Consider the following 27,610-nt stretch of genomic DNA (forward strand, 5'->3'; position numbering starts at 1 on the left):
GCCGGCACGTCCTCCTATTGGCTGCTGGCTCCCCGTGCGTCCCGACCGCGCGCTGATTGGCTGCCCGTGCCAAACGTCGGTATTTGAATCGGTGGCGGGCAGACTGACTCCGGGACTCGGCGCCTCCCGCTCCACCCTCGGCTACGCGCAGCGGCCGGCAGGTAAGGCGGCGGGCTCCTGGGCTCGGGCCTCCGTCCAAGGCTCTGGCCCCTCTGGCGGCCCCTCTGTCTTTAACGCGAGCTGCCCTCCCCTTGGCTCCTCCTGGGTGGCTGCTGCTGGCACGCCCCTCTTCCCCGAGCCCGCCGCCGGTTCTGGCCGCCAGCCTCCCGGGCTCCTCCGTCTTCTCGCCCGTCCTCCAGGACGGTTCATCTGTCAGGCGCGGACCTCGGGCCTCCCACTTGCTCCCGCGGGACTTCGTCCAGTCTCAAATCCTACACGTAGCTGGTACTGGCAAGGGCATGTCTCTACCCCGCCCACAGCCCCCTGCCGACGCCCCTGGACCCGCCTCCTCACTTGGGGGCACCTTCAGCTGGGAGCCCTACCCCATCACCGGCTCCAGCTGCACCCGACGCGACACCTGGGCTCATGCCCACCCCACTCACAGCAGCGCTCGGGCAGCCTCTGCTCGCAAGCCCCTCCCATGGTCCCCGTCGTAGGAGGAGCCAAGCCTTACGGAAGCCACCAGCCCTGTGCTGCTCTCTCCCCAGGCAGGGGACTGCAGGAAGGGGCCCCTGCCCCTTTTACCCAGTTGCTCAGGCCAGAAACCTGAATCACCCTTGGCTTGTCTTTCCTGCTTTAGCACTCAGCGTGGTAGCCCAGGTGCCTGCTGCTACAGGAGCCACACACTCCCCACTCCGGCTCCCACACCCTCTAAGCCATCTTGTCCCGCCCACCCCAAACTTTCTTTACAGGCCGCCCTTCTTCCCCCTGCCCCAGCCACCCTGGCCTTGCCCTTCCAGCCACAGCCTCCAGGGCCCCCACCCCCAGCAGGAACCTTGGTGCCCCTTGGGCAGGTCGATGCCTAATGCTCTGGCTGCTTCTAGATTGAGAATGTTAAATTGGTGACCATGCCAAACGCTGTGGGAAGGAAGAGTGTGCTGCCCTAGAACCTTCTGGGCCTGACCAGAGGCCCCTGGTGTTTTGGAGACTCAGACCCTGATGTAGAAGCCTTTCAAATCCCCACCTAGTCACCTTGCCCCTCGCTGCTAGTTTCCCCCTCCAGCCCCTCTAGGCCCTGGCCCTCCTGCTGCCCCCTATGGGCCCACTCTCCAGCCCTGCGCCTCTCTGTCCTCCGATGACTTGGCCACCTCCTCCTGCCGAGGCCCCTGGGGGAGGCAGGCTTCCTCCACCCCCAGTTTTCTCCCAGGCCAGTATTTACCTTTCTGCCAACTTTCACCCACAGAGGTTTTGAGTGAGAACCCAGTCCTTCCCCCTCGCTGAAGGCTCTTCTAGCTGTTGTCCTGGGAGGCGGAGGCTCCCCAGACCGGTGGAAGAGTTACAGTCCCCTGAAGTAGGACAGGGACTGCCTGCCAAAGGACACTCCCTGAGGTGTGACCCTCCTTGCAGGGGCAGCTCTCACTGTCCCCTCTGTTCCTCCAGGCAGTGCGGCCCTCACAGTGACACAAACCGTCTGCTTCTCCAGAATGAGTCTGCTGATCTTCAATGACGAAAATGCCACTGGTAACAAAAGTACAGAAAACTGCGACTTCCTGTTTTCACCACCGGAACTTAGCGGAAGATCGCCTGTTCTCCGTCTGTCACAGAAAGAAAATGTGCCGCCCAAGGGCACGGCCAAAGCTATGAAGGTGAGTGTGTTTTGCCCGTGCAAGAGTCATCCTGTGTCGCACCTTCACTCACCTGGGACCCTGCTCAGTTAAGTTATCTGGTAACTTAACTGAGCTGCCAGGGCTGAGCGGGGTGTGGCCAGTGTAGTAGTGGGGACTTGAATCATTAAACAGGTGCTCTCCTCCTCCCTCCCCAATAGGTGACCTTTCAGACGCCTCTGCGGGACCCACAGACAAACAGGATTCTAAGTCCCAGCGTGAGCAGCAGACCCGACGCTCGTTCTGCTGTGGGTGACACCACTGAGTTAGAAAACCCTCATCAAGCCTGGACCCAGAAGGAGAAGTAAGTGCCGGTCTCTTGGCGTCCTGCATTTTGTAGCATCCCTGGCGGACGGACTTGGCAGGACAGCAGTGTGGTGCTCTCCGTCACCCCGGTTGGGTTCCCCCTGGTCAGTGCCCTGAGTGTGTGCAGGGCGAGGCCCAGGGCGCGCGGCGCCACCTTTCGTTTCTCTCTCCTTCCCTTCCCCTCTCCAGAAACAAATAAGTAATTTTTTTTAAACTTAATTTTTCTTTAAAAGAACTTTTTTTTAATTGATTCTAGAACAAGGGAAAGAGAGGGAGAGAAACATTAATGTGAGAAACATTGGTCTGTTGCCTCTTGTACCCCAACTGGTGACCTGGCCTGCAACCCAGGCGTGTGCCCTGACCAGGAATCAAACCAGCGACCTTTCACTCTACAGGATGACACCCAACCCACTGAGCCACACCAGCCAGGGCTGGAACTTGTTTTCTCTTTTAAAGAGATTTCAGGTGTACAGAGAAAGGCATTTGAGTAAAACACCAGACAGACCCTTTGTCCAACTTGAGCAAAACATGTAGGGGCTGTGTGCCCAAGTCCCTGTGGGAGCTTCTCAAACCTGGATCTGTTTCTCTCCCCAGGTCTCCTTGTTACTTTTCAACTTCACTTTGTACTTTTATTTTTGAAATTCAACTGAAAGAGATGAAAGCAACTCAGATTCTGTTCACTTAAAACAACCCCAAGTCAGAAGGGAGACCTGGTGGCCCAGATGCCACCTCCTGGCTTCAGGGCCTGCCCTGCTTCAAAGGCCCCAGAGCAGAGGTGGGGGTGGGGGGGATTGGGAGAGGACCCGGCAAGGCACCCTGGGAGCTGCTGAGGGCAGCCTTCGGGCCCCGCCACCCTCTCCTTAGTGCAAACACGGCCCTCACCTGCCCTGACTGTCCTGACTACGGAGCTAGGGTTCCCAACTGGAAGGGTGAGAGGCTAGCACAGAAAACCTCACCTTTAAAGATTTGTCTCTCATGTTTCCGCTGGCTCTCGGTGGCCTGTGTGTCCCCAGCTGGCCCGCCAGCAGTAACTTATGGGAACACACTCGTGAAAGCTCATCCTGAGGACAGGGTTCACCAAACGTTCTTTTATTTCTGTCTTTAGCTAATGTTTTCAGTGTAGACAAAAGTCTACTTGCAAAGCAAGCCGGTCCGTAGTGTTGACTAAGTGTGTTTCCAAAAGCCAACAGCTCACCAGGGGAGTGGACCCCACGACGACAGATGGGATTCTGCAGAGCCCGGCAGTGGCAGGCACCCCCCGGCCTCCCGAGGACGGGAGGCTAGCCTCCGAAGACAGGCACTCCAGCGGGCCCGCCACTGCTCCCCAGGCCCAGCCGGGCCGCTCAGGCTGTCCCCAGGCCCCCGCGAGTCTTGGAAGCCAGATGGCATCTCCACAAGGAATCTCTGACAGCCCTGGGCAAGGCTTGGAAGAAAACATTAGTTCTTATGCCCTAGACAAAACCATTACATCCACCTCCGAAGTTCTAGAAGATCCCGCCAAGGTCACACCCCTAGACAGAAACACAGGAGAACCCTCAGACGGACCCCCAGCTTCCTTGGCTGGGGCCACTTTGCTCCCTGGTACTCACCCCGAAGTGGCCCTTGGAGAAGACCTCACAGACCTGCCTGGGCCCCCAGACTGCCCTGAGGACACCGCCCTGGTGGGACCCCTGCAGGCTGGAGGGACTACAGCCCCAAGTCCTCAGAAGGAAGAGGCCAGTGGCCAAACGGCCAGGAATGGGCCCATAAGGCTAGAGTTTGGCTTTCCACCTGGCGCCCCCAGCAAAGGGCCACCTCCACCAAGGAAACTGGGGAAGAGACCTGCAGCGACGCAGGAAAAGGCCCCCAAGGAGGTGGACAAGGCTCCTATTCCTCCTCCTCAGGGGTCGTACAACCTGGACTGGGACAAGCTGGATGACCCAAACTTTAACCCGTTTGGAGGCAGTGGAGAGGCCTGGCCCCCAGAATGCCCCCAGAGCAGGCTGGCAGGGCCTGCGGCCACAGAGGACTCCCCTCCAAGCCAGTGAGTGAGGGGGGGTTGGCATGGCCAGTCCATGGTGCATGCAGGAGGACCTGGGACCACAAATGCCACTTGCTCACCCCTGAGAAGGGGCCGCAGAGCAGGGGGCTCCTGTGGAAGAGCAGGGCCGTGCCCTGCTAGGTCCCCACCACAGAGAGGTGCCTAGAGAGGAAACCAGGGCTCTCAGGGCTTCAGGGCTGTCAGCGGCTATGCGGGCAGTCGCCACAGCCCCGAGGAAATCCTTGTGTGCACGCCCCTTGTGCTGCCCACTGCCCTGGGGACAGCTGCTAAGTGGCTGCCGAGCACTGGGCCCTAAGGGAAGCTCACCCAGTGCCCAGCGCTCCCACTTGGACTGTCCCCAGCTGCCCCTGGTCCTGGCACTGCCCGGGGAGGCTGTCCTTGCCCCCACTCAGCTTCTTGACAGTTCTCTGGTAAAAAGAACAAGTGAATCTCAGGGCCACTGTCCACTGAGTGGGAAAGCCCTCAGAGCCTCCTTCCAAGCCCTCCTCCTGGGCTCGGGTGCTCTCGCAGGGGTGGGTGGGCTTTGCCTGGCTCTCTAGGTCAGGGTGCACAGGGCAGGTGGCAGTTCAGTGCGGGGGTTGGGGGGTGCAGCCCCTGTTGACCTCATCTCTTAAGGCAGGTGCCTCCAGCCTCCGCAGAGGGCACACCTGTGACGCAGACCACAGCAGGGGCTTCAGGAGCGGTGGGCGAGGTACTGAGTGTGTGTGCGCACGGGTGTGAGCCCATCTTTGCACTGCCGCCACCATTTGCACGTTGTGGTAAAGCAGGGCAAGGCCACTGGTGACTGGGTGGGTTACTCCCCTTCCTCCACCCCCTCATCCTGATGGGACTGGATGAGGCTGGGGACCTCCGGGACCCTCGACTTTGCAAGATGCTCAAACAGAGCCACGCAGGTGACCGTTACCTCCTTTCCAGGAGGGCACCGTGACTTCTCCAGGGGCATCGGCCACCCCCAGCAGTCTGGGCCGCAAGCCCCCAGCCTCACCAGCGGGCCCAGCACCCCCGGCTCCGCAGGGGCCAGAGCCTGCCTTGGACCTGAGTGAGGAGCACTTCCGAGACCCAGCCGAGGGTACGTCGTCCTGGGCTGTCACTCATCTTCCCGCCCTGGGCTCCGGGAGCCCATGGGCAGTGCTGGGAGGCAGCCGGGATGTGAAGGGCTTCTGGGGGTGGCCATCACCGGCGCCTGCAGGGCGGTGTAAAAGGCATGAATGAGGCAGTGACCGTCACATGCCCGTGGACACCTGGGCCTTGGGTCGTTGGAGCAACACTGTCGGAACCAAGACCCCACAGGGACAAGCCCGAGCCCTCAGGCCCTCCGCACAGTGTGCGAGCGGCCAGGTCCGCACCTCCGCTCGGGGAGGCAGGCCCACACCGCTCAGGGAGCATTCATGCCTGGGTTGCTGTAACAGACCAGGCTGTCCACAGGGTCTCCGTGTGGGCTACTTGAAAGCCCGTGGGCGTGGAGAAGACTGGAGGTGGGGGTGGGGTCTGTCTGGCAGGACAAGCCCGTGTCCTCGGGCGGGCCCAGGTCAGGGGTCGCAGGCTCTGAGTCCGACCTCCCGCTGAGCATGTTGTCAGGCAGGCTTGTGTGGTGCCGTGAGTGACCCGCCTGTGGACAGAGCAGCTCATTACTCGTTCCGCAGTGGGTGGGCTTCTGCCTGGCCCTGCTCTGAGCTGAGTGCACACAGGGTGCGGGCATCAGGGCCTGTGCCCACGCAGCTGTCTGACTCCCTGAGGGGTGGCGGGTGCTCTCGCCTGCGCGCGCTGCCTGGCCTCTTGATTCTGGTCCCCATGGGCGTGACGCGCTGTCTGTGCTTTGCTGGGCGTTCCCTGGTGCCAGTGCCTGCAGCACGTTCATGAGTCTGCGGGGGAGTGCCTGCTCCACTCCCTTGTCTGCGGCCGTCCATCCCTGGGCTGCTGGGTTTCTTGCAGACTCTAGAGGAGGCTCCGACCCACTGTGTGACATGCAATGGTCCACTCACCCCGTGGGCAGGCTGTCTCTTCACCTGGTTCACGGCGGAGGCCCCAGTGAGGACCGAGGTCCACATCTGTTCCCGTTGCCACGGGCGGTTTTGGTATTTAGTCTAAGAGATCGGCTCCCAAGGCCTGAAGATGTACCGTGACGTTCCTTCTGGGGACGCTCTAGCTCCAGCTCTCGTGTAGCCTTTGGCCCATTTGGCACAAACTTTGCACATGGACCAAGGTGCCAGGGTTCTTGAGCAGAGGCCATGTCACCGGAGACGGGTGGGCTCTGCTGGGCTACTCGTCAGCAGTGGGTCTCACCCAGGATGACTTAGCCCTTGGGGGGCACATTTGGGTGCCATAGCCCCAGCTGCTTCCCTCCACCCAGGGGTGCACGGCACAGCCCCACCCAGATGTCTGGCCCCAAGCCTCAGTCCTGTGGGGCCAGACACCCCGATTGAACGCCAAGGACCTCGGGTTCGGTCCAGGAGGGCCTGGGCGGGGTGGTGGCCACTTGACGCTGGCGCAGTCAGCATGCTAGGGGCTCTGGGGACATGCTCCGGGTGCTGAGGAAGCTGCAGGCTGGCTTTGTGTTGCGGAGAAAGCACCATTGGTTGCGTGGGGGTGGCGGCGGCAGCGGCGCTGACGTGCTCCCCTCAGTTCTAGGCCTGGGGGCCGACGTGGACTACCTGGAGCAGTTCGGGACATCCCTGGTGAGTGCCCGTGCCTGCCACAGCCTTCCGGGGGGGGGGGGGGGCCTCGAGGAGGGGCATTCACAAGAGCAGCCTGTGCAGCCTGTGCCCCTCAGCCCATAGGTCCGGCGGGGCGGGGCCTCTTCTTGCAGCCGCCACTCAGCCACGTGCAGCGCTGCTGCAGGTCCTGCCCCGGGAGAGAGTGCACCGCTACACAGGGCCTCTCGGGTGCGGTGGTCTCCCCGGGCCCTTTGGCCGCTTCACGCGCAGGGCTGTTGTTCTCGGAGTGACAAGGACCCTGCTGACATGCCCACCCCTTCAGTTTAAGGAGTCGGCCCTGAGGAAGCAGTCCTTGTACCTCAAGTTTGACCCGCTCCTAAGGGACAGTCCTCGGAGACCGGCCCCCGTGGCCCCCGACGTGGGCAGGTACACCAGCCGTCTGTGTGGGGCTCGGGTGTCAGAGACGTCTGGTCTGAGGGGCCATAGTGGCGTGGCTCCGGACGGCAGTCTCTGCACTGATGCCCCTTGGGGGCAGGTGGGTGGCACCACCTCACATGTGACTGAGGAACAGGAGAGGTTGGGACAGTGACGGGTGGCTGGGGAGTAGGGCAGCAAGACCTGTGGCATGTGTCTGCTCCTCCGTTTGTGCTGCCTTCCTGCGCATGTCCACTTGGCTGTACTCTTGCACAGCAGGGGTGGCAGAGGCGACGGGCCCTGGGGGGTCTGGGCCCACCCCACTCTGGAGCAAATTGGCGTGCGCACCTCTGCTCTCGTTCCAGTGTGCAGGGTGCTGACGTGCCGTCCTCGGGGAGCCTGCCCGAGGCCAAGCTGCTGGACCTCGACTTCCCGGGAGTACCGGACCTGCCTGTGAGTGCGTCTGCCCTGTGTCCTGCAGAGACGCATGGGTGGCAGGGCCTGGGTTTCACGATCAGGGACCTGAGGGCTCAGAGGTCAGTGGGTTTGGGGGCTGCAAGCCCGCTCTGGTCACTGCCTTGCTGCCCTGGAGCCTCCAGCCCCTTTGTCGCCCCCCAGGTGCTAGGCCCACCACTGTGTGTCCTCGGGCCAGGGGCCATCGTGGACGTGCTGCAGTACAGCCAGAGGGACCTGGATGCGGCGGTGAGGCGAGGCAGGGCGCGGGAAGGGGGAGCCCGGAGCACCAGCCACCCTGGCGCCGCTGCGGGCACCGGGGGGTGTGCACTCGGCAGGGCCATTGGTGGGGTCACCAGGCTAACAGGCGCTCCCAGGCTGTCCCCGCTGGCGGCTGTGTCCCACCCCCGCCTCGTGGCCCCACGGTGCTGCCCTGCCCCGAGATGGCCCCAGGGCCAGTGGGACCCTGGAGCACACCTGCCCTCAAGGGGAGCTTGACGGGCTCTGACGCACGACACCCCCGGGACCCGGGCTCTCAGCAACACCTGCTGGCCCAGCCTGCTGACGCCCAGCTGGTGAGACAACAGGGGCGTGGTTTGTGCAGGTGGAGGCAGCACGGGAGGAGAGCGTGCAGCTGAAGAGCCAGTGTAAGGAGCTGCAGGAGAAGAACCTGGAGATGGGGTGAGGCCCGGGGCCAGCAAGGCTGGGAGGGGCCCCAAGGAGCCGATCGCAGCGCTCACACGTGTCCCCCGCTCCTGCAGGAAGGTCATGGACGGGTTCGAGAGCATTGTGTATCAGGCCATGGGTGAGCTTGGGCTCGTGGAGCCTCTTCAGCGGCTCCTGCCTGGCCCCGCTCCTGCTCCTGGACAGCAGGGTGGGCGGGGCCTGCTCCACTTCCCCCAGGGGGACCTCGGTGGGCCGGGGTGGTCTTGCCACCGCCCACCTCCCCCCATCCCACCACCTCCGCCTCCTGCCCTCGGTCACCCGAAGCAGCAGTGTGGAGGCTGCCCCCCAACCCCAAGCTCTCCCTCTTTTTAAGAGGAGGCGCAGAAACAGAAGGAACTGGCTAAAGCTGAGATTGAAAAGGTCACGAAAGAAAAAGACCAGCTGGCCGCAGACCTGAGCTCCATGGAAAAGTCATTCTCAGACCTCTTCAAGCGGTTTGAGAAGCAGAAGGAGGTGATCGAAGGCTACCGGATGGTAGGTGGGGCTGCGCCTGTGCCCTGCAGTGTGTCCTCGTGGGCGGCAGTCAGTGACCAGGCTGGGCTGCCCTGTGTCCCCACCTTAGATCCAAGACCATCGGGCTGGAGCCAGCCTTTCCCCGACCCCTGGTCCCTTAAACTCAGCACCTGGCCAAGCCTTGCCCTGCACCAGGCTGAGGCCAGGCCCCTCGATGGGCCAGGGGCAGGGGGTGAGGCCCAGGCATGTGAGCAGAGGAACAGGAGGCAGGGCCACAGGGGTCGAGGGGGTGTCCTGGTGACAGCAGGTGCCGAAGCCCCAGCTGCTGCCTTCTGGAGAAGGACCTGGGCCCAGGCTGCCCCCAGTGGCGCCCTGGGTGGTGGGGCTTACAGGAGTCACGCAGAAGGCGACCGGGCAAGGGATGGCTCTGGTGCCAAGCAGGGCCCCTCAGGAGGCGACAGCAGCTGGAGTGGCTGAGAGTCGGACCTGGTGTTCAGGGATGGGGAGGCCTGGGCTGCGTGTGGAGGGGCCGTTTCCAAGAAAACCAGGATGTGCCGTTTCCCTGCGGCCAGCTCTCCCAGGCCTTGACGGGATCTGCCCACACCAGGCCCCAGGCCCGTCCCCCCGAGTGGTGGCCTGTCAGCAGTGATGCTCTCCCTCCCTAAAGAATGAAGAGTCCCTGAAGAAGTGTGTGGAGGACTACATCGTCAGAATCGAGAAGGAAGGCCAGAGGTACCAAACGCTGAAGGCCCACGCGGAGGAGAAACTGCGGCTGTGAGTGTGGGGCCCCTGTGGGCAGCTGGGGGAAGCGGGGGTGGGGGAGGGGAGCTCAGCCCACCTGGTGCATGTGCAGGGCCAGTGAGGAGATCGCCCAGGTCCGGAGCAAGGCCCAGGCAGAGGCACTGGCCTTCCAGGCGAGCCTGAGGAAGGAGCAGATGCGTGTGCATTCGCTGGAGAGGACTGTAGAGCAAAAGGTGGGGCGGCCAGAGGCCCAGGCGCGGGAGGGATCAGCTCCCCCACCCCCCCCACCCCCCCCACCCCCCGTCCTAGGCTGGGCGGGGAGCCACCGGGGTCCCCACAGCCCTGCCTGAGCCCTGGGAGATCCTGGGTTGGACGCCTCTCCTCCAGACGAAAGAGAACGACGAGCTGACCCGGATCTGCGACGACCTCATCTCCAAGATGGAGAAGATCTGACGACGGGGCTCCTGCTCCGTGCCCCGTGGCCTCCTGTCGTCTGTCTGTCTGTCTGTCTGTCTCAAGTTTTCCTGTTCTTCCTTCTTTCCTCACCTCAGCTCCCTTTTAAACCAGATTGCTTTAAAAAGACTAAATAAAGTTTCCCTTGAGTTTATCACTGCAGTCACCTTGTCTTGATTAAAACCAAGGTTTCCGGCCTTGGCTGAGTCCTCCACGGCCACCGCCACCACTGGTACCTCAGCTGCCAGCCGGGCAGGCGGCCTGCTCCGTCTGCCTCCTGAGCCCAGACACAAACCCAGGGGACCACAGTCTCTGTGTGAAAAAGCAAATGGGCAAGGGACCGTGGGCCCCATGCCGCTCGGCGAGGCCTCAGCCCGTGGATGGTGAGCTCAGTGCTGTGTGGCTGAGGGTTAACACCTGTACCGGCCTCGTCCAGTCCTGTGAGGGAGGTCTGTGCCCCACATGGCTCACAGGAGAGAGCTGGGCGCCGCAGCTGAGACGGGCTCCCCTGGTCCACTCTGCCTGCAGAGGCCTGACCAGAGTGGATGTTTGCAGCTTGTGGCAGGGGCGCTGCAAGCTCCTGAGGAAGGGTCTTAGGACAGACAACGGGCCCCAGGGGCCGTCGGGCCATCCCCCAGCAGGAGCGTGTCATGTACACCAGTCTCGGGCCCTCAGGCCCCTCCTCACTGCCGTGTTGTCCAGGGTCTGGGGCGCAGAGGGGTCGCACTGCAGGGTGGCGGTGAGGCCCCGGACAGGTGCAGTGGGAGTACAGCCGCCCCAGGAGACCTTGCAAACAGGGCAGAGGCTTGCCCTGCAGCCTCCAGACACAGATGGGCATGGGCCACAGGCTGAGACACAGCCGTCTGCTCTGAGCCACGCGCTCACACCTTGGCCCCCAGAGCCTGCTGGAGGGCACAGGGCTCCTGTGTGCTGACCCAGTGGGTGCGGGCGGCCGAGGGGCTGCAATTCTAACCATTCCCAGGTGAGGCCGGTGCCGATGGACCCAGAGCTCCCTGTGCTCTGGGAGCAGGTGCAGGTACAGGGAGTGAGCGCCACCTGGGGGGGTAAGGCAGTGCTCCAGCTCAGGCCTGGGGGGAAAGCCCACAAAAGGGTATTTTCTCTTGTCAGCAGTCAGGGTTGGGGGCCCCCACACAGGAGCACAGCTGAGTCCTGCCCAAGCGGATCTCCCGCCTGAGGTGGGCAGCATTGACACACCTGGCCGCCACCAGGGGGCACTGCTGGCCGTGGGCCTTGGTGTAGGGTCTGAACCCCACCTGGCTGTGTCCTCCTAACTCAGGAGCTGCAGGGCGAGGCTCTGGCGGATGAGCAGGTGTCCAGGGCCCCACAGGTGGAGGGCACATTTGTTCTCAGCCTATTGGAGGACAGAAAGCCAGGCCAGGGGCAGGCCCCTAGGGGCCGCTCTTGCCCCTGCTCCCCACAGACCCCCAGGGCTCCTGCCCTGTCATCTGCTAGTCCCTGTGGCAGCTCATCTGGCCTCCTGGGAACCCCTCCAACCCACTGCCCTTCCCAGTGCAGCCACCAGAGGTCTTTGTATAACCAGTCACATACGTCCCTCCTGTGGTCAAGAACCCACCTGCCGTGGCTTCTGACTCCAGGTGTGAGTGCAGACCCCGAAGGCTGAGCCAGCCTGACACTGCCCCAGGCCAGCACTTCTCTGCTTAAAAGCCATCCCTCTCCCCTCCACCCAAGCCAGCTGCAGTGGCCGTTGGTGTTCGCCTCTGCCGAGCGCTGACCCTTCCAGCAGCAGGCCCCTCAGCCTGCTCTGGCCCTCTGGCCCCTGCTCAGGACTCTGACCCCAGGGCTGGTGCCCCGCTCTGTGCACAGTGTCGGTTTACGGGGTCGCAGCCCCCAGAAGGCACCCCTCCAGGAGCAGATGTGACATCTTCAACTTCACCAGGCCCCAGGGCGCTTGGCAGCTGCAGGGGTGCGGGCCTGCCCGTCCGGCCAGAGTCCCTGCAAGCCCTGCTGCCCAGAGCAGGGCTCTGCTGGGCCCCTCCCGCAACAGGCAGCCCCCCCCCCCTCCCGAGACTGTGACCCCTTCCATATGTGCCCCACCCTGTACCAGCCCCACCCTGGCACCCCTTCCACTGGCCCCTGGATGCGAAGTCCCCTCCCATGCACAGGGACCCCATCCTCACCCCCATCCCTAGACACAAATGGGGTGCACTCCACCCAGGAGGAGCTCAGAGCCCTCAGGGGCCAGCTGAGGCTCACTTCACAGACTAGGAAATGGACCGGTGACCATTAGCTGGGCACCCTTGTCACCCAGCTCTGCCTGTTTGGCCTCTCCAGCCACTCTGAGAACTGCCCAGTGCCCTGTGCCCCGCTGGGGCCTCTGAACCAGACCCCAGGACTCTGCCCGGAGAAGGCCATGCAGGGTGGCTGGCTGTGTTAAGGCCATGGGCCACTGGGCATCATCCTGGGCCAGGAGTCTCTCTGGACAAAGGGGCCTTGTGCAGCTGAATGGGTGTTTATCCTGGAGCCTGAGTTAACTCGGGGCCGTGAGGCCAGGCGGGGGCCCCTGGCACTGGCCTTCTGAGGGTAAACATGACCTGAGCCAGGCCTTCAGCAGTGGGCCGGGGCTCCTGCACCTCCTGCACCTCCTGCACACCAGCATCGGGGACCTCCTGCCAGATGGGGACATGGGCAAATGGGGAGGAGGAAGCTGTCCTGGGGGCCACCTCTAAGTGCCCATCTCTAAGCAGTGAGACCTTGTGGACAGAGCCCTGAGGGTTTGCCTCCCAGGCTCAGGGCCACCCCACCTTCCTGGAGCATAGGAGGTAAAGTGTCGCTGAACCCCTGCCCCCCTGTGTGGTGGGCCTGGGGGCAAGTCCTTGGGAACCTGGACCGAGACCCTGTGGCATGACTGAATTTCTGCTTCTCCCCAAACTCATGGGTTGAAGCCCCAGGGCCAAGGGGACAAGTGTGGAGCTGAGTGGGGCGGGGTGAGGCCCTGAGCGAGGCCCCGAGGGGATTCATGCGGCGGGGGTGGGGGCGGGGGGAGGGTGGAGACTGAGCACCCCCTCCGCTGTGCAGGAGCAGTGACCAGTGACAGGCTGCAGCGGGAACCGGCCACACTAGAAACAACTGACCGCCACCCTGACCTCAGATGTCCAGCCTCCAGCACCACGCAAAATAAATGTCTGCTGTCCGGGGTGTTTTGTTACAGCAGCAGGTGCCTCCTGAGACACGGCCACAGTGACTGAGTCACAGTGACCCACTGCCCACCTGCCCTCCGTGGCCGGCAGCCCACAGGGGCTCCAGGCCCCGTGGAGAAGCCCAGGCCTGTGGGCACCACTGTCCCCACGCCCTGAGAGGGTCCTTCTGGGGTGGAGCACCTGCTGGCATCTCCCCTTGTCGACCTCCGGTCGGGCCCTCCATGCCCAGCCAGGGGCTGCAGCCACCTGGCTGAGTCTCCACGGGGAGGGCCTGCGGTGGTGCTTGTGCCCACGTGTGCCCAGGGGGTGCTAGGCACATGTCCATGGTGTCCCTGTGCAGGATGTCCCACTCTGGAAGCAGGAGCGTGCTTAGGGACAGCTGCCCACCCCCATAGCCACTGGGGCTGGAAGAGGCCAGAGAACGAGGTCCTGACTCAGCCCAGGCTCCTGGGGGCAGTGTTAGGTCCGGTGTGCGCAGCCTGGCCCTGGCTCCTAGCGGTCTCCCATCCTCAGACCCCAGACCCCAGGACCCCTGTGCTGCCCTGGCCCAGCTCTCCTGACCCCTAAGTGCCCCCCCAAATTCTGAGGCCCCAAGCTGCTGGGGCTGAGCTGGCTTTGCTGACCTGGGAGGCCTGCGGGGGGCGCCAATGGCCCGGCAGAGCCTCTGGCCCCTCAGCCACCACCTCAGGAAGGTCCAGCTGAGACTCCTGCATGGGGTGGGGGTGTCTCCCAGAACGCCATGCTGGAGACTTGAGGGATGGCCTCCACCCCAAGCTCATGGGAGGCAGGCCTGGCCATGGCAGGTGTGCTGAGGGCCCAGGCCCAAGAAGGAGCCTTTACTTGCCCAGGGCCTGGGCAAGCCTGGGTTGGGACAGGGTCTGTGGCTGGGTCTGGGCTCCCCCTCCCAGGTCCAGTCCTCACCTGGCAATGTTCTGGGCCACCCCTGGTGGGGTGGACACTGCACCCTGGCCCCACGAAGCACCAGCCGGGCCTTTTTCAGGAGTGGGCAGGACCCTCAGAGACACAACTGCCCACGGCCTGGCCCTGGGCCCCGAGCCGGGTGGGTCACAGGCAGTCTGTAGAGTAAGGGGTGGGTGTGCGGCACCAGTGGCCCTCAGGCCCCCTCGCTCTGGGGCAAGGGGTAATTTGAGGGCATCATGCCCCTGCAGACAGCCAGGGGGGTTGAACGACCATTTGAATGAGTGGGTGAGTGAGTGAATGAGGGAATGAGCAAGGCTGTGCGCAGCATGGGGGTGGCCATGTCCCCTCTCCTGCATCCCCTACTTGTGGCCCTACACCCACTCCTCAGCTCTGCAGGCGATGGCGGGACCCACGCCAGACTGGCCTCCTGGGGCCAAGCCCCCTCTGCAGGGGTGCAGAGGTGGGACAGGCAGGACTGTGGGGCAGGGCTGCGTGTTTGCTTGCTGTTTAATCCTCAGCGGAGGCCGTCTTTTTCATTGCCTTCTAGAGAGAGGAAGGGAGAGAGAGGAACATCAATCGGCTGCCTCCCGTACGTGCTCAGGATTGACAGAGGATGGAGCCCAAAACCTAGGCGTGTGCCCTGACCCGGAACCGAACCCGCACCCTTTCAGTGACACCACGACGTTCCAGCTGAGCCAGCCAGCCAGGGGGCTGCGTGTTTATTTTCGATGGGAGAGCTCGTGAGACGCTCAGCCTGGCTGGCCCAGGGCAGAGGGACCACCTGGGGTGCTGCTGGCCTGGGCCTGCCCAGTGTGTGTCCACTCTGGAGGCTGGAGAGGGTCTGCTTGGGGCTGTTTGGCAGGAGCCACTGTGTGAACCCCAAGGGGGGCTCTGCAGGGAGAGCTGTGCGCCTGTGCAGTGTAGGGACTTGGAGGTCACAGCTAGCCTGAGGGGCCCACCAGAGGGCGCTGGTTCCCCGTGTGACCTGCAAGTGGGTGATTCCCGGAGCGTGCCTGCGGGGAGTCAAGGACACCCCCCCGCAGTCTCCTCTCCTGTGGCCTCAGGGGCACAGCAGCCAAGAGGGTGAGAGAAGCCTGCGGCCAGGCTTCCACCTGGGTTGTCTCATCAGCGGAGCTGCCTCCAGAAGGCAGTTGGGGTGGGGCGTCCAGGAAGGGGCCCTTAGCTCTGGGTAGAGCCCACCCAGCCCCCTCCCAGCCCCCACACCAAGTGTCCTCATCAGCCCACAAGGGAGCAGGATCCCAAGATTCTAAGGCTGCTTACACACTGGGTCCTTCCCTCACGCACCAGAGGACACATGCGGGAAGCCTTCCCTGCTCCAGGCCCTGGGGGGCCTCGGGGACAGACCAGCCCCGTGCCTGCTCTGGTGGAGCCCGACTCTGGCGGCGGTGGCTGGGGGAGCAGACGGGGAAGGAATAAACAATCAAATCCAGAACGTGTCTGGAAGTGACGGGAGGAGGCAGGGGGAGCGGGGGGGGGGGGGGGGGGGCAACAAAGAGTGAGGAGGAAGTTGGTATAGGTGCATCTTGGGGGGCTCCAGGTGCCTCTCCAACCAGCATCCCCCTACCCCCACACCACGGAAGGAGGGTCACCTACCTCTGTTAAGCTCCTAGGCTGAGGCACTCACTCCCACCCATGACAGGCAGGCAGGCGCTCCAGGGCGCCTGACATGTTCAAGGCCAGAGCAGCAGGGAGCAGCGGTTTTGGGCCCCGGGGGTCTGACTCCCACCCCGGGAGGGGCCGGCCCCTGCACGCCAGCAAGGCCTCACATTCCCTTGGGGTGCTGGCAGCCCCCTGCCCAGCTGGCCAGCCCTGCCCCTGCTCTGGGGCCCAGGCGACCCCTCACCCTGCCTGTGCTGCACAGACCTTGAGGGACCGACGACCCTCGGGCCCCTCTGGACCTGGAAGGCAGCCTCCCACTGGGCCCAGCACCCACCCCCACAGCTGGGCTGTGCCTCAGCTGAGGATGGGTCGTCCTGTGCCCGGCACTGGGTGGGCCTGCTGGGAGGGGGGCTGCCGCTCTGGGGAGGCCTTCAGAAATCAGAAACACATGGCCAGGCTGGGCCAGCATTGCTGTGTCCCTGCGTCCACCCTCAGAAAGCTCACCCACAGAGCTGGACCAGGCACTAGGCCGGGGCCCAGGCGACAGGGGTCTGCTGGGAACTTCCCGCCCTCTCTACTTTCGCACAAAGGACAGGCCATTGATCTCAGCCCCTTCATCACCCAGCTCGGCTTGCTTGCTTCGTCCACCTGGAGGCTTATGACTTTGTGCCCAGCCTTGTTGGGTGAAGGTGAACCTTCAGAGCCGAGGGTCAGGGTTGTCCACATGGAGGCACCTCCAGCTCTGGGAGCTCAGCATCTGGAGGACCTGTGCCTCCAGGATCCAAGGAATATGTCAAAGACACGTAGCCCCCAGGCATTGGGAGCCCACCCTTCCTGAGCCCTGGTTAGCGACTCGGCCACACCCTGGCCAGGAGTCGGGTGCTGGGGCTCCGTTCCCTGCAAGAGCACCCAGCCCCTAAGCGCGGCCCCCAGAGCCACGGGCACAGCGCCTGGGCCCCAGGCTGCCAGGGAGTCCAGACCTGCAGACCAGGCCACACCGCTCACCTGCCACTCCTCTCTGTGGGTGACCCCTACAGGCCACCCCAGCTAGGCGGGGCAGCCTGGAGGAAGGGGCTCCTGAGCTGGGCTCTGCAGGGGCAGCGGCACAACCAGGCCCAAGCCTCTCTCTTCGCTGCAGCCAGTCTCTCAGCTGCTCAAGGGCTGACCATGCACGCCCCCCCCCCGGAAGACCCCACCCTGCAGAGGGCCACTCAGGCCAGGCGAGTGTGGGCCAGATCTGCTCCCGCCCGGACGTGCCCCTGTGTGGCTCCCCCTGGAGCGCTCCCTGCGCCAGGTGCTGGCTTGCCTGCCGGCAGCGTGATCTCATCCCTCCCGTCAGCAGGGCGGGCCCTGGCGACATCCCACCCCACAGGCGACGTGACTTGCCCGAGGTCCCACAGACGTCCTGGTGGCTCCCTGCCCGGCCGGTCATCCCCCTTCTCTGCTTCCTGGAAGAGCCCAGGGGCTCCTGAGCCCGCCTGCCCTCGCTTGGACGGTGACAACCGGAGAGCAAGGGCAGTGGGGAGGCCGGCAGACGCCGTGGGCCGGGGCCCAGCCCAGGCTTGGTGGCACTGCAGGAGGAAGGTGGTGAGGGGTGCTGGATGTGCCAGCAGCAGGGGACTCATTCTGCACTCTGGGGCCTGCCTCTCGCCAAGCAGGAAGCACTGGGGCTCTCCCCGCGGGCCACTGGCCAGGCCTCCTCGGCTTCTGGGAACCCCCCCACATGCTAAGGAAGCAAGAATGCGCCCTTGCCCCGAGCCCAGGCTTGCCTGGCCCCAGATGCCCCACCAACCCAGCCTGACAACAACCCCCACCCCCGCCCCCACCCTCACTCCCAGCTGGGTGAGGCCAGCTTCCTGGAGGAGGTGCCTGGGGCCTCCCAGAGGCCAAAACGGAGGGCAGGTTGGTGGGCCAGGGGCCAGGACTCAGGGCAGGGCCTTACCTCGGGCCACAGGGGAGGTGCAGGGAGCTGGAGGCCAGAGGACCTGGCTCTGGAGCCCCAGCCGTGGCCTCGCCCTAGCTGTTCCTGCCTCTACGGCCAGGCTCTGCTCCCCATCTTCACACTGAAGTCCCCAAACCCCAGAACCAAGGCCCCTCTCCTCCACCAGAGCTGGGGACCCGATGGGGACTGTGGGGAGGAGGAGGCCTGCGTATCGCCACACCTGGGCAGGCACCCTGGCCAGGACCCAGGCGCAGAGACGCAGTGGGTCCCTGGAGTGCCGAGTGTGGGGTGAGGAGGCTTCTGAAGGGCAGATGGCCGGACGGTGACCTTTAGGGCCTGTCCTGTGGGAGATGCCGGGGAGCTGGGGGCCACTGAGTCTGGGGTATGGGCACAAGAGCCAGGTGGGGGGCGTGGTGGGAGTCCTAGGGGCGGCAGCCACCAGGCCCTGGGGGGTGACTGTCCCTGTGACAAAGGGGCTCGGAACCACTGCTTGCTCAGGTGGGTGACGTGGCCACACCTAGGCCAGGGGTGCCGCCATCCCCCATCCCCCAAGAACCTGCCAGAGCAGAGGCAGGTCACTGGCCAAGTCCTGCGGGCTCTTCCCAGGGGTGACGTGGACAGGGAGAGCCTGAGGCCCCACTGCCGGGGGCAGGCTACTGCTTGAGGTCGGAAGGGTGGGGTCAGGGCCAGTAGCTACCTTGGGTCCCTCAGGGGAGCTTGAGCTTGGGGTGGGGGCGGGCCCAGCACTGCAGGCTGGGGAAGCAGGAAGGCTCCCTGGATGAGGAGGAGGCGGCGGCCTACCCAGAGCCGCCCGCACCTTCCCCGCAGGCCGCAGCTCTGAGGCTCAGGCGGGCCGTCCTCATTGGACCCAAGAGTCCGCGGTTTGGCAGAGGCTTCTGGGCAGGAAGAGGGGCTGGCCTCGGCCCCTCCCACCCAAGCCTGTCCTGGCCGACATGCTCCTTGGGGGACCAGGGTGACCCTTAGATCTCACAGTTGGGGCGCATGGCTACATCACCGTCTGGTAACAGGAGCTTCCTGGGAGGGGGGCCTAGAGGGCAAAGAACCAGGGGAAAGATGGGCATCCCAGGGAGGAGGGGCCAGGCGTGACACTGCCCACCACTCAGGTTCAGGGGGGACCCTGCCGGCAGCACAGACTGCTGGGGGCAGGGCCACACCCAGGGCCTGGGAGCAATGATGCAGCGGGTGCCGCGCCCACCACCCCACACTCCTGATGTGAACAGGGTCACTGGGGACGAGGGGCAGCCGTCCAGGCCTCAGAGGCCCCCTGCAGCGCACTTTGAAGCGGCCCCAGAGGCGGGCGGGTGGGGGTCAGACACGCCCCATGCCAGCGTCAGCGCGATCGGTTTCAAAACCAGCCTGGATTCTGCCCCAGCCAAGGAGGGAGCATAAAAACCCAATATATTTTAATTACATCTTTGAGGGCCACCGCACAATTATTTCCAGATGGGGTCCCTGTTGCTGGCCACTCTATGCTGTGCCTGGGGAGGGGAGCAGGGGCCAGGCCCCCTCAGGGGCGACGGGGGCCCTGTGGCCCAGGGCTCGCTGCTCAGCCCACACTGGGACAAGAGTGGCTGTTATTGGCTGTGGTTCCCATTCTGCAGATGGGAACTGGAGGCCCAGTCCTGCTGGTGTGCGCAGCCGGAGGCACAGGGGATGGCACCCTGACGCCAGGGGCTTTCCTGGCTGGGAGGACCCTGGGGTGGGCCGGCTCGGATCCTGGAGCAGAGGCCCTCAGCGGCCAGTGTGTCAGGGCTGTGGGTCACTCGTCCAGGCCTTAGGTCAGGAGAGGGCCTGAACCATATGGCCCAAGAAAGCCGTCTTCATGGGGAAGGGTCGAGCCTGCACCGTCCTGGCCCCGGGTAAGTGGGGTTGGTCCTGGGCCTTCCGTGTCCCCACCGCTGCCTGAGACCCGGGGATGGGCCCTTTGCTCCCTCCAGGCAGGGAAGCGCCCCAAGACCCAGCAGCCTTCCCAGGCCCCAAGTGAGAACTGGGGCCCAGTGAGGACCAAGGTGGCCGCAGCCTGGCCTGGGGCACACTGCCAGGACCTGAGGCCATGGTGCTGCCTGCCGGGCAGTCCCAGCCCTAGGGTGCACACACAGGGCAGGCTGGAGAGGAAGGTCGCTGGGCGGTCAGTGACAGGCGCTTCGGAAGCTAGCCCGCTGCTAACGAGATTTGCCCGTCAGCTTTCCTGGCTCTGGCGTCTGCCGGGCCGTCCTTTCTGCTGCCGGCTGCGACCCCCACCCCAGCTCTGCCCAGCCTAAGCGGGCAGGACAGTCACGGGCCTTGGCTCCTCGAGTGGCGATCAGGAGATGGGGGTGTGGCAGGGACCTCGAGGGGCTAGGACTCCATTGCTGCCTGAGCACTGGCCTGGGGGGAGTGAGTGGGCATGTTGGCACAGGGTGCGGGGACAGCAGCTGCCAGGGCCTGCGGGTGGGACTCCTACACGCCCCAGGGTGTTGGCAGCAGGGGGCCAGGGTGATCCTGGTCAGCTGGGCTCCCGCCTGGGCTGGGGGACACCAACCCATCAGACGAGGGGCTCTGGAGTCTGTGCGACCTGCAGCCCCTGGGCCTGCCACTGCCTGGCCTCAGTGCCCCACCTCTAACACGGGCACAGAGACGGGGTCCTTCCCAGAGCATCAAGGAGGGTACAGGGGCTGGCTGTGTCCTATGGGACCCCGGCCTCTCCTGGCCCTGAGGCGGCCCCAGCCAGTGCCCCCAGCCATGATCCAGCCCGGCCCGACTCCTCAGAAGCACCAACCCCAGGCTCAGGGACCAGCTCTCCAAGGAGGACAGGGAAGCCTCCTTCCTCCTCCTGGTCTGCCCATGTGGTGACCCCGGGGTGACCCTGAGTGAGCCAAGGCTGCTGCAGGGTCCAGGTGGGACCTGGCCCAGCCCTGGGCAGAGCACCTGGCCCGAGATGTCCCTGGGCTCCCTGCCCGGCCCCCAGGTGCCCACAGCAGACATGACGTCATTCCACTGGGCCCACCGAGGCAGGCGTGGGTGCTGGTTCGCCGAGGCTCCCCAGGCCGATGGATGACTCACCCCCTTCCCGCCCACCTGGGTCCCCAGCTCGGCTCCCTGCGGGAGAGGCAGAGGCAGCCCCTTGTGCTGACCCTAGGGGGCTCGGGACTCCTGGTATGGACATCGGCAGCCGCCTCTGACCTGGGGCCTGCCTCACTCTGACTGAGCCCACCGGTCACGCTCTGACCCACAAGATTGGACAGGCCATGCCCACCCATTTTGGGGACTCCTACCACCTTCCTGGCATCTCAAAAACACATCCAGTCCGGGAGCCAGCTCCCAGGACCCCGGGAGATGCCGACCTCCATTCCCAGGTCCACGGTCCATAGACTCACCTCCGCCCCCCCACTGTTGGAGCCCTCCTGTCCCCGCAACCCCATCTCTTCCCCCTGCAGTGGTCACGCGGCCATCGACACATCCCTGGCCATCTACACACCTACCGACTCACACGGCACTGACGTCCCTTCCTCTGGCCACCCCTCTGTCACGCAGCACTCTCACCCCGCCCCTGGACCAATCCCCTGCCCCGTCTGTCTGTCTGACCTGCCTTTACTGACACTTGTGTGGGCCCAGGTGCTGTCATGGAGCTGCCACCCAGGCTGGGGATGGCAGGGGACAAAGCACCACATTGCCACCCGTGCTCACAAATACTAGTGAGTGGGCTTCGATGAAAGGTGGGCCACTCTGCCCCACAGCCCCTGCCAGGCCAGAGCTGAGAAGCCGAGGGAGGCAGGCCTTGGACCGCCCAGCACTCAGGCAGACATCCCCCACCCTGCTCCACTCAAAGGGGACACAGGGACAAGGGCTGACACCCTCATCCCACCTTGACTGCCCCCCTGCCACCCACCGCTCGCCTGTAGGCTCTTCACACTGGGCTGGCCATCCCCTCGCTCCCCACCACCACAATCCAGCCTTGGGCAGTGGCCAGAGGTCCTGCCAGCCCCGCACCAGAACCCACCCTGGAGCTGCCTCTCACACCTGGTGGTGAAGGAGAGACTCAGTCTGAGGGGCCCCCACACGGGTCTCAAAAGCAGGACCAGTTCAGTGAGGCTGCAGGGTGAGCAGAGGCCCCGCCAGCCTGTGGAGCCTGGTCCACAGGCCACTTCCACCCCCGGGCTGCCCCTCCTCATGTCGGTGCGTGGGCAGGGGGCACGGGGGCGCTGGGCCCTCGCCAGGCCTGGGGGCGGCCTGCCTTGTCACTGCTGTGCTAGGCTGGCACGGCACCTGGCCGTGCAGGTGGGGTGTTGCCCCTGAAAACACAAAGACCAGGCCCCCGCCAGCTCTCAGCCCAGGGTCCTGGCCCCTGGCAGCCACCCTCAACGCTGCCCCAAGTGCGGGGGGAGCCGGTGAAGGAAAGGACACAGAGTCAGTGACACTGAGTAAGGCGCTGAAGGACTGGTGTCGGCCGGTGGACACCAGAGGGGCCGGCAGTGCACAAGTGGTAGCTGGGAGATGAGTCAGTGCAGGCGGTGGGGAGGGAGTGCCCGCTGGGGTCACCTGGGTCCTTCCGGGACACACCTGTGCCGGAACGGCCCACTCCTGCGGCCGCGCTGCAGCATCCTGGGGCTGCCCAGTGGACAGGCAGTGGAGCTCTGGGCAGAGGCGGGCCAGGCACAGCCGAGGTGGAGCTGGGAAAAGAGGTGCAAACTGAGACGGTGCAGCACTACCACCCTGGGCCCCTGCTGGGGCGAGGCCCAGGTGCCTGGAGAGTGTCATGGGCTGAGGGCCCCAGGATGGGAAGTGGGGTCCTGCCTCGAAAGGTCCTGGGGGCCAATCTCATCCACATCCCCTCCCCTCAGCGAGCATGAAGGGGGCCTTCCTGCACCTGCTCTGGGCATCTCATCCAAGCCCACACCTCCCCCCACCACTCGTAGCAGCTGCCTGGGGAGAAGGGGGCCCTGGGATCCCCACTGGCTGCCCCTCCAATGGCTTCTGGGCCGGAGAGCCAACCAGCCTTTTCACCCCTGGAAGGGGCTGGGGACTTGGACAGAAAGACAGGCTGGGTCTGTCTGGCAGGGAGGCTTCTGTGTCCCCTCCCCCGCCTCAGTGGGGCTGGGCCCCCCCGCCAGCACCCCACCCTGCCCTCTTCCCAGGCAGAGATAACGGGAGAGGAGGCAGAGATAAACCTTTCCCCTGCCCCAGGGCCCTCCCCGCCCGCAAATCCCAGGAAGTTCCCGCCCCATCCTGAAACCCCATCTGGAGTCTGGCTCCAGCGACCCCGCCTATCCGGGCCGCCAGCCCCATTGCCCCTACTGGAGGCCCCAGCCTGCCCTGCCCTAGGGTGGCACACCCACCTCAAGGATGGCAGGACGGAGGGGTTCAGGCCCCCGGGGCCCCGCTTGGGCATTTGCTCTGACACAGGGAAAGGCCCCTAGGAGAACCCACTCCCCAAGGCCAAAGCAGGGACGCAGCCGTGCCGTGTCCAGAGCTGGGTCTGTGAGGAAGCAAGCGGTCCCCGTGCCTCGGACACCCCACCCCCAGGGCCCCCGAGGCTGGGCTCTTCCTTTGAAGTGTTGGGGGGCTGCGCACGCCCAACCCTTGGCCCAGTCCTGGAGACCAGAGTGTCTGTGGGAGGTGGGACTGGCCAAGACCACCCACCCCAAGGAGGGGGCCCCAGGGGACCTGGGAGGCACACTGGGAACAGCCAGGCGGCTGGGGGCACAGGGGTCTCCCACTGCCTCCCCCTGAGTGAGGCGGCCCCCCCCGGCCAGTCCCTAGATCCCAAGGCCAGGGCCCCAGCTCACACTGGAGTTCGGCAGCAAGGTGGGGCTGGGAATAGGGTCATATGCTAGGGGGCATGGGGACGTGCGAGTGTCCATCCGGCCACTGGAGCAGATGGGCACACCGAGGAAGAGGGGCGCTGGCTGTGGTCACCTGCAGGTCAGAGCAGGGCCGGCCGGGCATCGGACACCTAAGTAGCAGAGGCCATGGAGTGGGTGGGGGTGCCAAGGAGGAAGACATCCCTGACCAAGGTGGGGCCTCATGCCTGGCCCAGAGCGGGAGGCCGCTGGGTTCAGTGGCCATGGTGTCGGCCCTCGGTGGGCCAGGGGGCTTGCACGGCGCCATCCGGCAGATGACTTAATCACAGGCGGGCTTTGTCCCCCGTGCGCCCGCCGGGCCTGGATCCTCCGCCCGTCCTGCCATTGCCACACGCCCCCGCCCCCACCCAGCTCCTAGCAACTGGCAGCCGAGCGTGGGCAAATTGGAGGAGGGCCGGGGGCCACACCGCGGGCCTGGGAACAGCACAGGGGTGGCCCTGGGTGCGGCATGTTGAGCTGCCTCAGACCGGACCTGGGGGACGGCTGCCCCACAGGGCCACACCGGCCCCCCCAGAAGGCACCCTGGGAGGGGCTGTGGGCTGGCGCCCTGGCAGAGGAGGTGCCAGGGCCGGGGGCTCGGTGGGCTGCAGCCCCTCTCCCTTCCCGGGCCCCCACAGGCGATGCTGTCACAGCCTTAGAAAGCGAGACAAAGGACTGGGAGGCCCCGGGAGGGCTGGGACACAGGCAGGAGATGGGGTTTTAATGACCCAACTATAACGTGGCAGCAAGGAAGCTCGTTAACCCTGTCGGGTCCTCGCACTGGGGATGCCCGCCGCCCGCTGGGCCCCCATCACTGACCCCAAGAGGCCGGGAACAAAGTGAAAATCTCTCCAAAGAGAGTCCCCGACACCCCTACCAGGGAGCCTATGGCCGGCGCCCTGCCAAAGGTGGTGAGCTGAGGGCCCAGATGGGCCAGACACAAGCCCGGAACCCTCTGCACTCAGGCCTGGCCTGCCTCCTGACCTCGGAGGAGGAGCTGCCACCTGCCCCGAGAGAACCTGCTCTCCCACCGGAAGCCCCTCCCCTCATGTGGGAGCAGGGTAGGGGCCGCCAGCCTGGGGCCCTGTGTGTGGCTCACGCCACATGGTCCTGGAGCCTCCCCACCTCTGAGACAGGCGTGTGGTGGGGAGGAGACTGAGTGGTGGGCCCAGCCTGCCCCAGGTCCCAGGCTGAGGTCCTGGTGGGAGGAGACCTGTGGGGGACCCCCACATTCAGTCCTTGTCTGCTCCCAGCCCCCTGAGGTCCTCAGAGGTACTGTTGCCCCCACAGCCCCTCTGACCACCTCCTACCTGGGTCTGTCATCAGGGTGCCCTTGGCCAGACCCTGGGTACCCTGAGCCTTGGTTTTCTGGAGGAGAAGGTGTCCGGGGACCCAAGGCAGAAGTGGGGCAGCAGATGGAAGTTTCCAGTCCAAGCCACACTGGACAACCAGCAAGAGTCCCGGGGTGGGGGGCGGGGGTCAGGCCCAGACTGCTCATGGGATGGCCCCTGGGCTCGGCACCCAGGGGAGCTGGTCTCTCCCAGGTGCCAGGTCCCTCCCTGTGCAGAGAACCTACTTCCTGGGCCCGAGCCCACCCTGGGAGTGGCCCCTGCACTGGGCTGCAGTGGGGCCGCAGGGCTGAAATCACAGACTTCCGCTGCCGGGCCAATTTCCAGAGGTAGGCTCAGGTCGGGGGTCCTGCAGCCTGGGCAGCAGCAGAGGTCAGGGTTTCCCTGCTCTTGCCCCCCCCCCCCCACAGCGTCTGCAGAGGACAGTGCGACTGCCCACACTGCCTCAGCCCTGAGGGTGTGGGAGAGGCCAGCGGGGCCGGTCCAGGTCTGGCGGGTGCCCGGTGTTGAGAGTGTGGTCAGACTCCAGGGAATGCCCTGTCCAGATACCCATTAGCCGAGTCCAAGCGCGGATGCTGCGTGGGGGACCTGTGTCCGTGCCCACGGGCCTGTGTGTGCCAGCCCAGACCTGGCCTGGACTTGAAATGCCATCAGGGTGGTGGGGTGGCGGCGCTGACACCACAGCGGGGCTGTGTGTCTGAGTCCCGGGCAGCGGCCTCCTCTGGGCGGTCACGCCACTGGTCCTCCCGGAGGGACCGGAGCTCTGCCCCTGCCTCAGCGCCTTGTGCTTCGGGCCGTCCCTAGGGCCCCCAGCCCCTGGAGGGGCTCCTCTACCTTCCTCCCTGGGGAGTGGGGCTGGTTGGCCGCAGGGCCGGCCTGTCAGTGAGCACCCTGTGAATGAGGCCATTTCCTGGCCCCCAGTGAGCAGGCCCCCCGCCGGGAGCCTCAGAACAGGGCAGTTTCCTGGAGGCGATGGAACCTGTCAATCCAAGCTCCTGGGAGGAGACAGAGGTCCGGCTGAACAGAAAAGAGTTGCAGCTGCCCCCGCAGCGGCCGCCCAGGTCGCTCACCTGTGGCAGGGCCAGCCCAGGGGGCCTCGCTGTCCCAGGGCGTGGCGAGGGCTGAGGGGGCGGGCGCCAGGCTGGGGGGGCTGCGTGCTGCCAAGGCGCAAACAACCGGCTTGTTTTCACCCACGGGGTTCCGCCGGGCTTCCAACGTCTTAATAAGGAACGTGGCCTGGGCGGGGGCTCGGCAGCCGGGCCGTGAATGGCGCCTGTGAGCGCAGGAGAAAGGCGGTCCGCTGCGGCCGGCCGGGGGGCCCAGGATAAATGGCCCCAGTCATCCGCTGGCTGGCCCAGTGCGAGTGCGTTAAGTTGAAGCTATAAATTACCCCGGCCTCGGCCAGCGCCACCGCAGGGTAGGCGGGGCGGCCCGGAGGGGGCTTGGGGCTCCGTAAATCGGCTCTTTCACCACTGGAGGCCGCGCACGAAAGGAAAACTTTGTTTTACTAAAGCAACACCAGGGCTGTGGCCGCCCGGCCGGGAGGCGCCAGCGCAGGGCAGGCACCGGCGGGCAGGGGCTCCTGCCGCACCCCGGGGCAGGCGGGGGAAAGGCCCCTTTAGGAGGGACGGCTCCAGCGGGGGGTGGGGGCGGCTTGCGCCTGCCCCCAGCACACTCTCCAGCAGCCTCTCCCTTGTCCCCCAGATCCCAAGACACAGTGGGGGCCATTTGGGACCCGAAGCCAACCTCTGCCTAGCCAGAGCGCCTGTGCACAGACTGGGGTTCCGGGCAAGCCTCCCCCACTGCCAAAAGCTGGGTCTTCCCTTGGGGCTCAGAGCTAACGAGGGCCTGCCGGGGGATCTGAGAAGGAGGGAAGGGGAGGACCAGGCTGAGGGCTCAGAGGAGCCTCATTCAGCTATGGGTGCAGTCTCCCCACCCCCCACCGCCGGGGCTTCCACCGGGTCCTGGCTGCTCCAGCACCAGGTCCAGGGGATGCTCAAGGGTGTTGGGGACTTCCCAGGATAATATTTAGACAATTCAAGTGGAAATAAATGAAACTGGGGAGCTTATATCCATTCATCCTAGGCCGGAGGGCTCCGGGGTCCCGCACCCTGTGGGGTTCTGCGCCCTGAGCAGCAGCGGCTGGGGAGCCAGGGCGCTGGCTGTGAGTACGGGCTTTTCTGGACACCAGTTGCCCCGAGGGGAGGCCCCTGGTGGGCCACAGCCCTGACCCCCACATGGGGCCCTTGTAGCGACGCCCCCCAGAACGAGATCCTACTAGCACCTTCCGTGTCCCCTGCCCCCCCCCCCAGCCTCCCTGAAAGCCCCCCCAGCCCCGCAAGCCGAGGCAGGCCCACCGTCCTCCCTCATCCCTGCACCCCCGGCCCTGGCAGGAGGGGCCCTGCTGGCACAGCAGCCCTGGTGGGGGCCTCGGGCACCAAGTCAGGCCAGGGGGGCAGAGGGTCGTCTGGCTTCTCTGCGTGTCTGTGGTGCGGCCACCTGGGCGGGGCCCTCTGGGCTCTCCAGACACCTCAGCTGAGAGTGGGGCAGGAGCTCAGGGTCGGGCTCACTCTGAAGCCCACCCACCATCTCAGGACCCCTCTGCCCCCCGCCTCCCGCCGGGCTGCAATGCCCACACTGTGCACCGGGCTGGCCCAGGGGTGTCCTCCTCCGAGTCTGGGTCCTGCCTCGCTTC

The 27,610-nt window shown here is 65.2% G+C and overlaps 1 protein-coding gene across 2 annotated transcripts; it reads left to right on the forward strand.

Moving 5' to 3' along the window:
* Positions 1-24: 24 nt before the first annotated feature.
* TACC3 (transforming acidic coiled-coil containing protein 3) lies at positions 25-10,236 on the forward strand. 2 transcript variants are annotated; one of them, XM_053923410.1, is made up of 16 exons: positions 25-161; positions 1,600-1,805; positions 1,985-2,127; positions 3,313-4,152; positions 4,786-4,861; positions 5,086-5,239; positions 6,793-6,845; positions 7,147-7,250; positions 7,604-7,691; positions 7,857-7,940; positions 8,296-8,372; positions 8,453-8,496; positions 8,731-8,891; positions 9,538-9,644; positions 9,724-9,844; positions 9,999-10,236. In XM_053923410.1, the coding sequence occupies exons 2-16, from the start codon at positions 1,644-1,646 to the stop codon at positions 10,062-10,064; spliced, it is 2,280 nt and encodes a 759-aa protein (XP_053779385.1). In that variant the 5' UTR covers positions 25-161; positions 1,600-1,643; the 3' UTR covers positions 10,065-10,236. The 2 variants fall into 2 exon arrangements, with proteins under 2 accessions (XP_053779385.1, XP_053779386.1); XM_053923411.2 differs by having other exon boundaries at positions 47-161; positions 1,643-1,805.
* Positions 10,237-27,610: the final 17,374 nt, after the last annotated feature.

This window comes from Desmodus rotundus, chromosome 4 (genome assembly GCF_022682495.2).
Source record: "Desmodus rotundus isolate HL8 chromosome 4, HLdesRot8A.1, whole genome shotgun sequence".
NCBI classification, from domain to species: domain Eukaryota; kingdom Metazoa; phylum Chordata; class Mammalia; order Chiroptera; family Phyllostomidae; genus Desmodus; species Desmodus rotundus.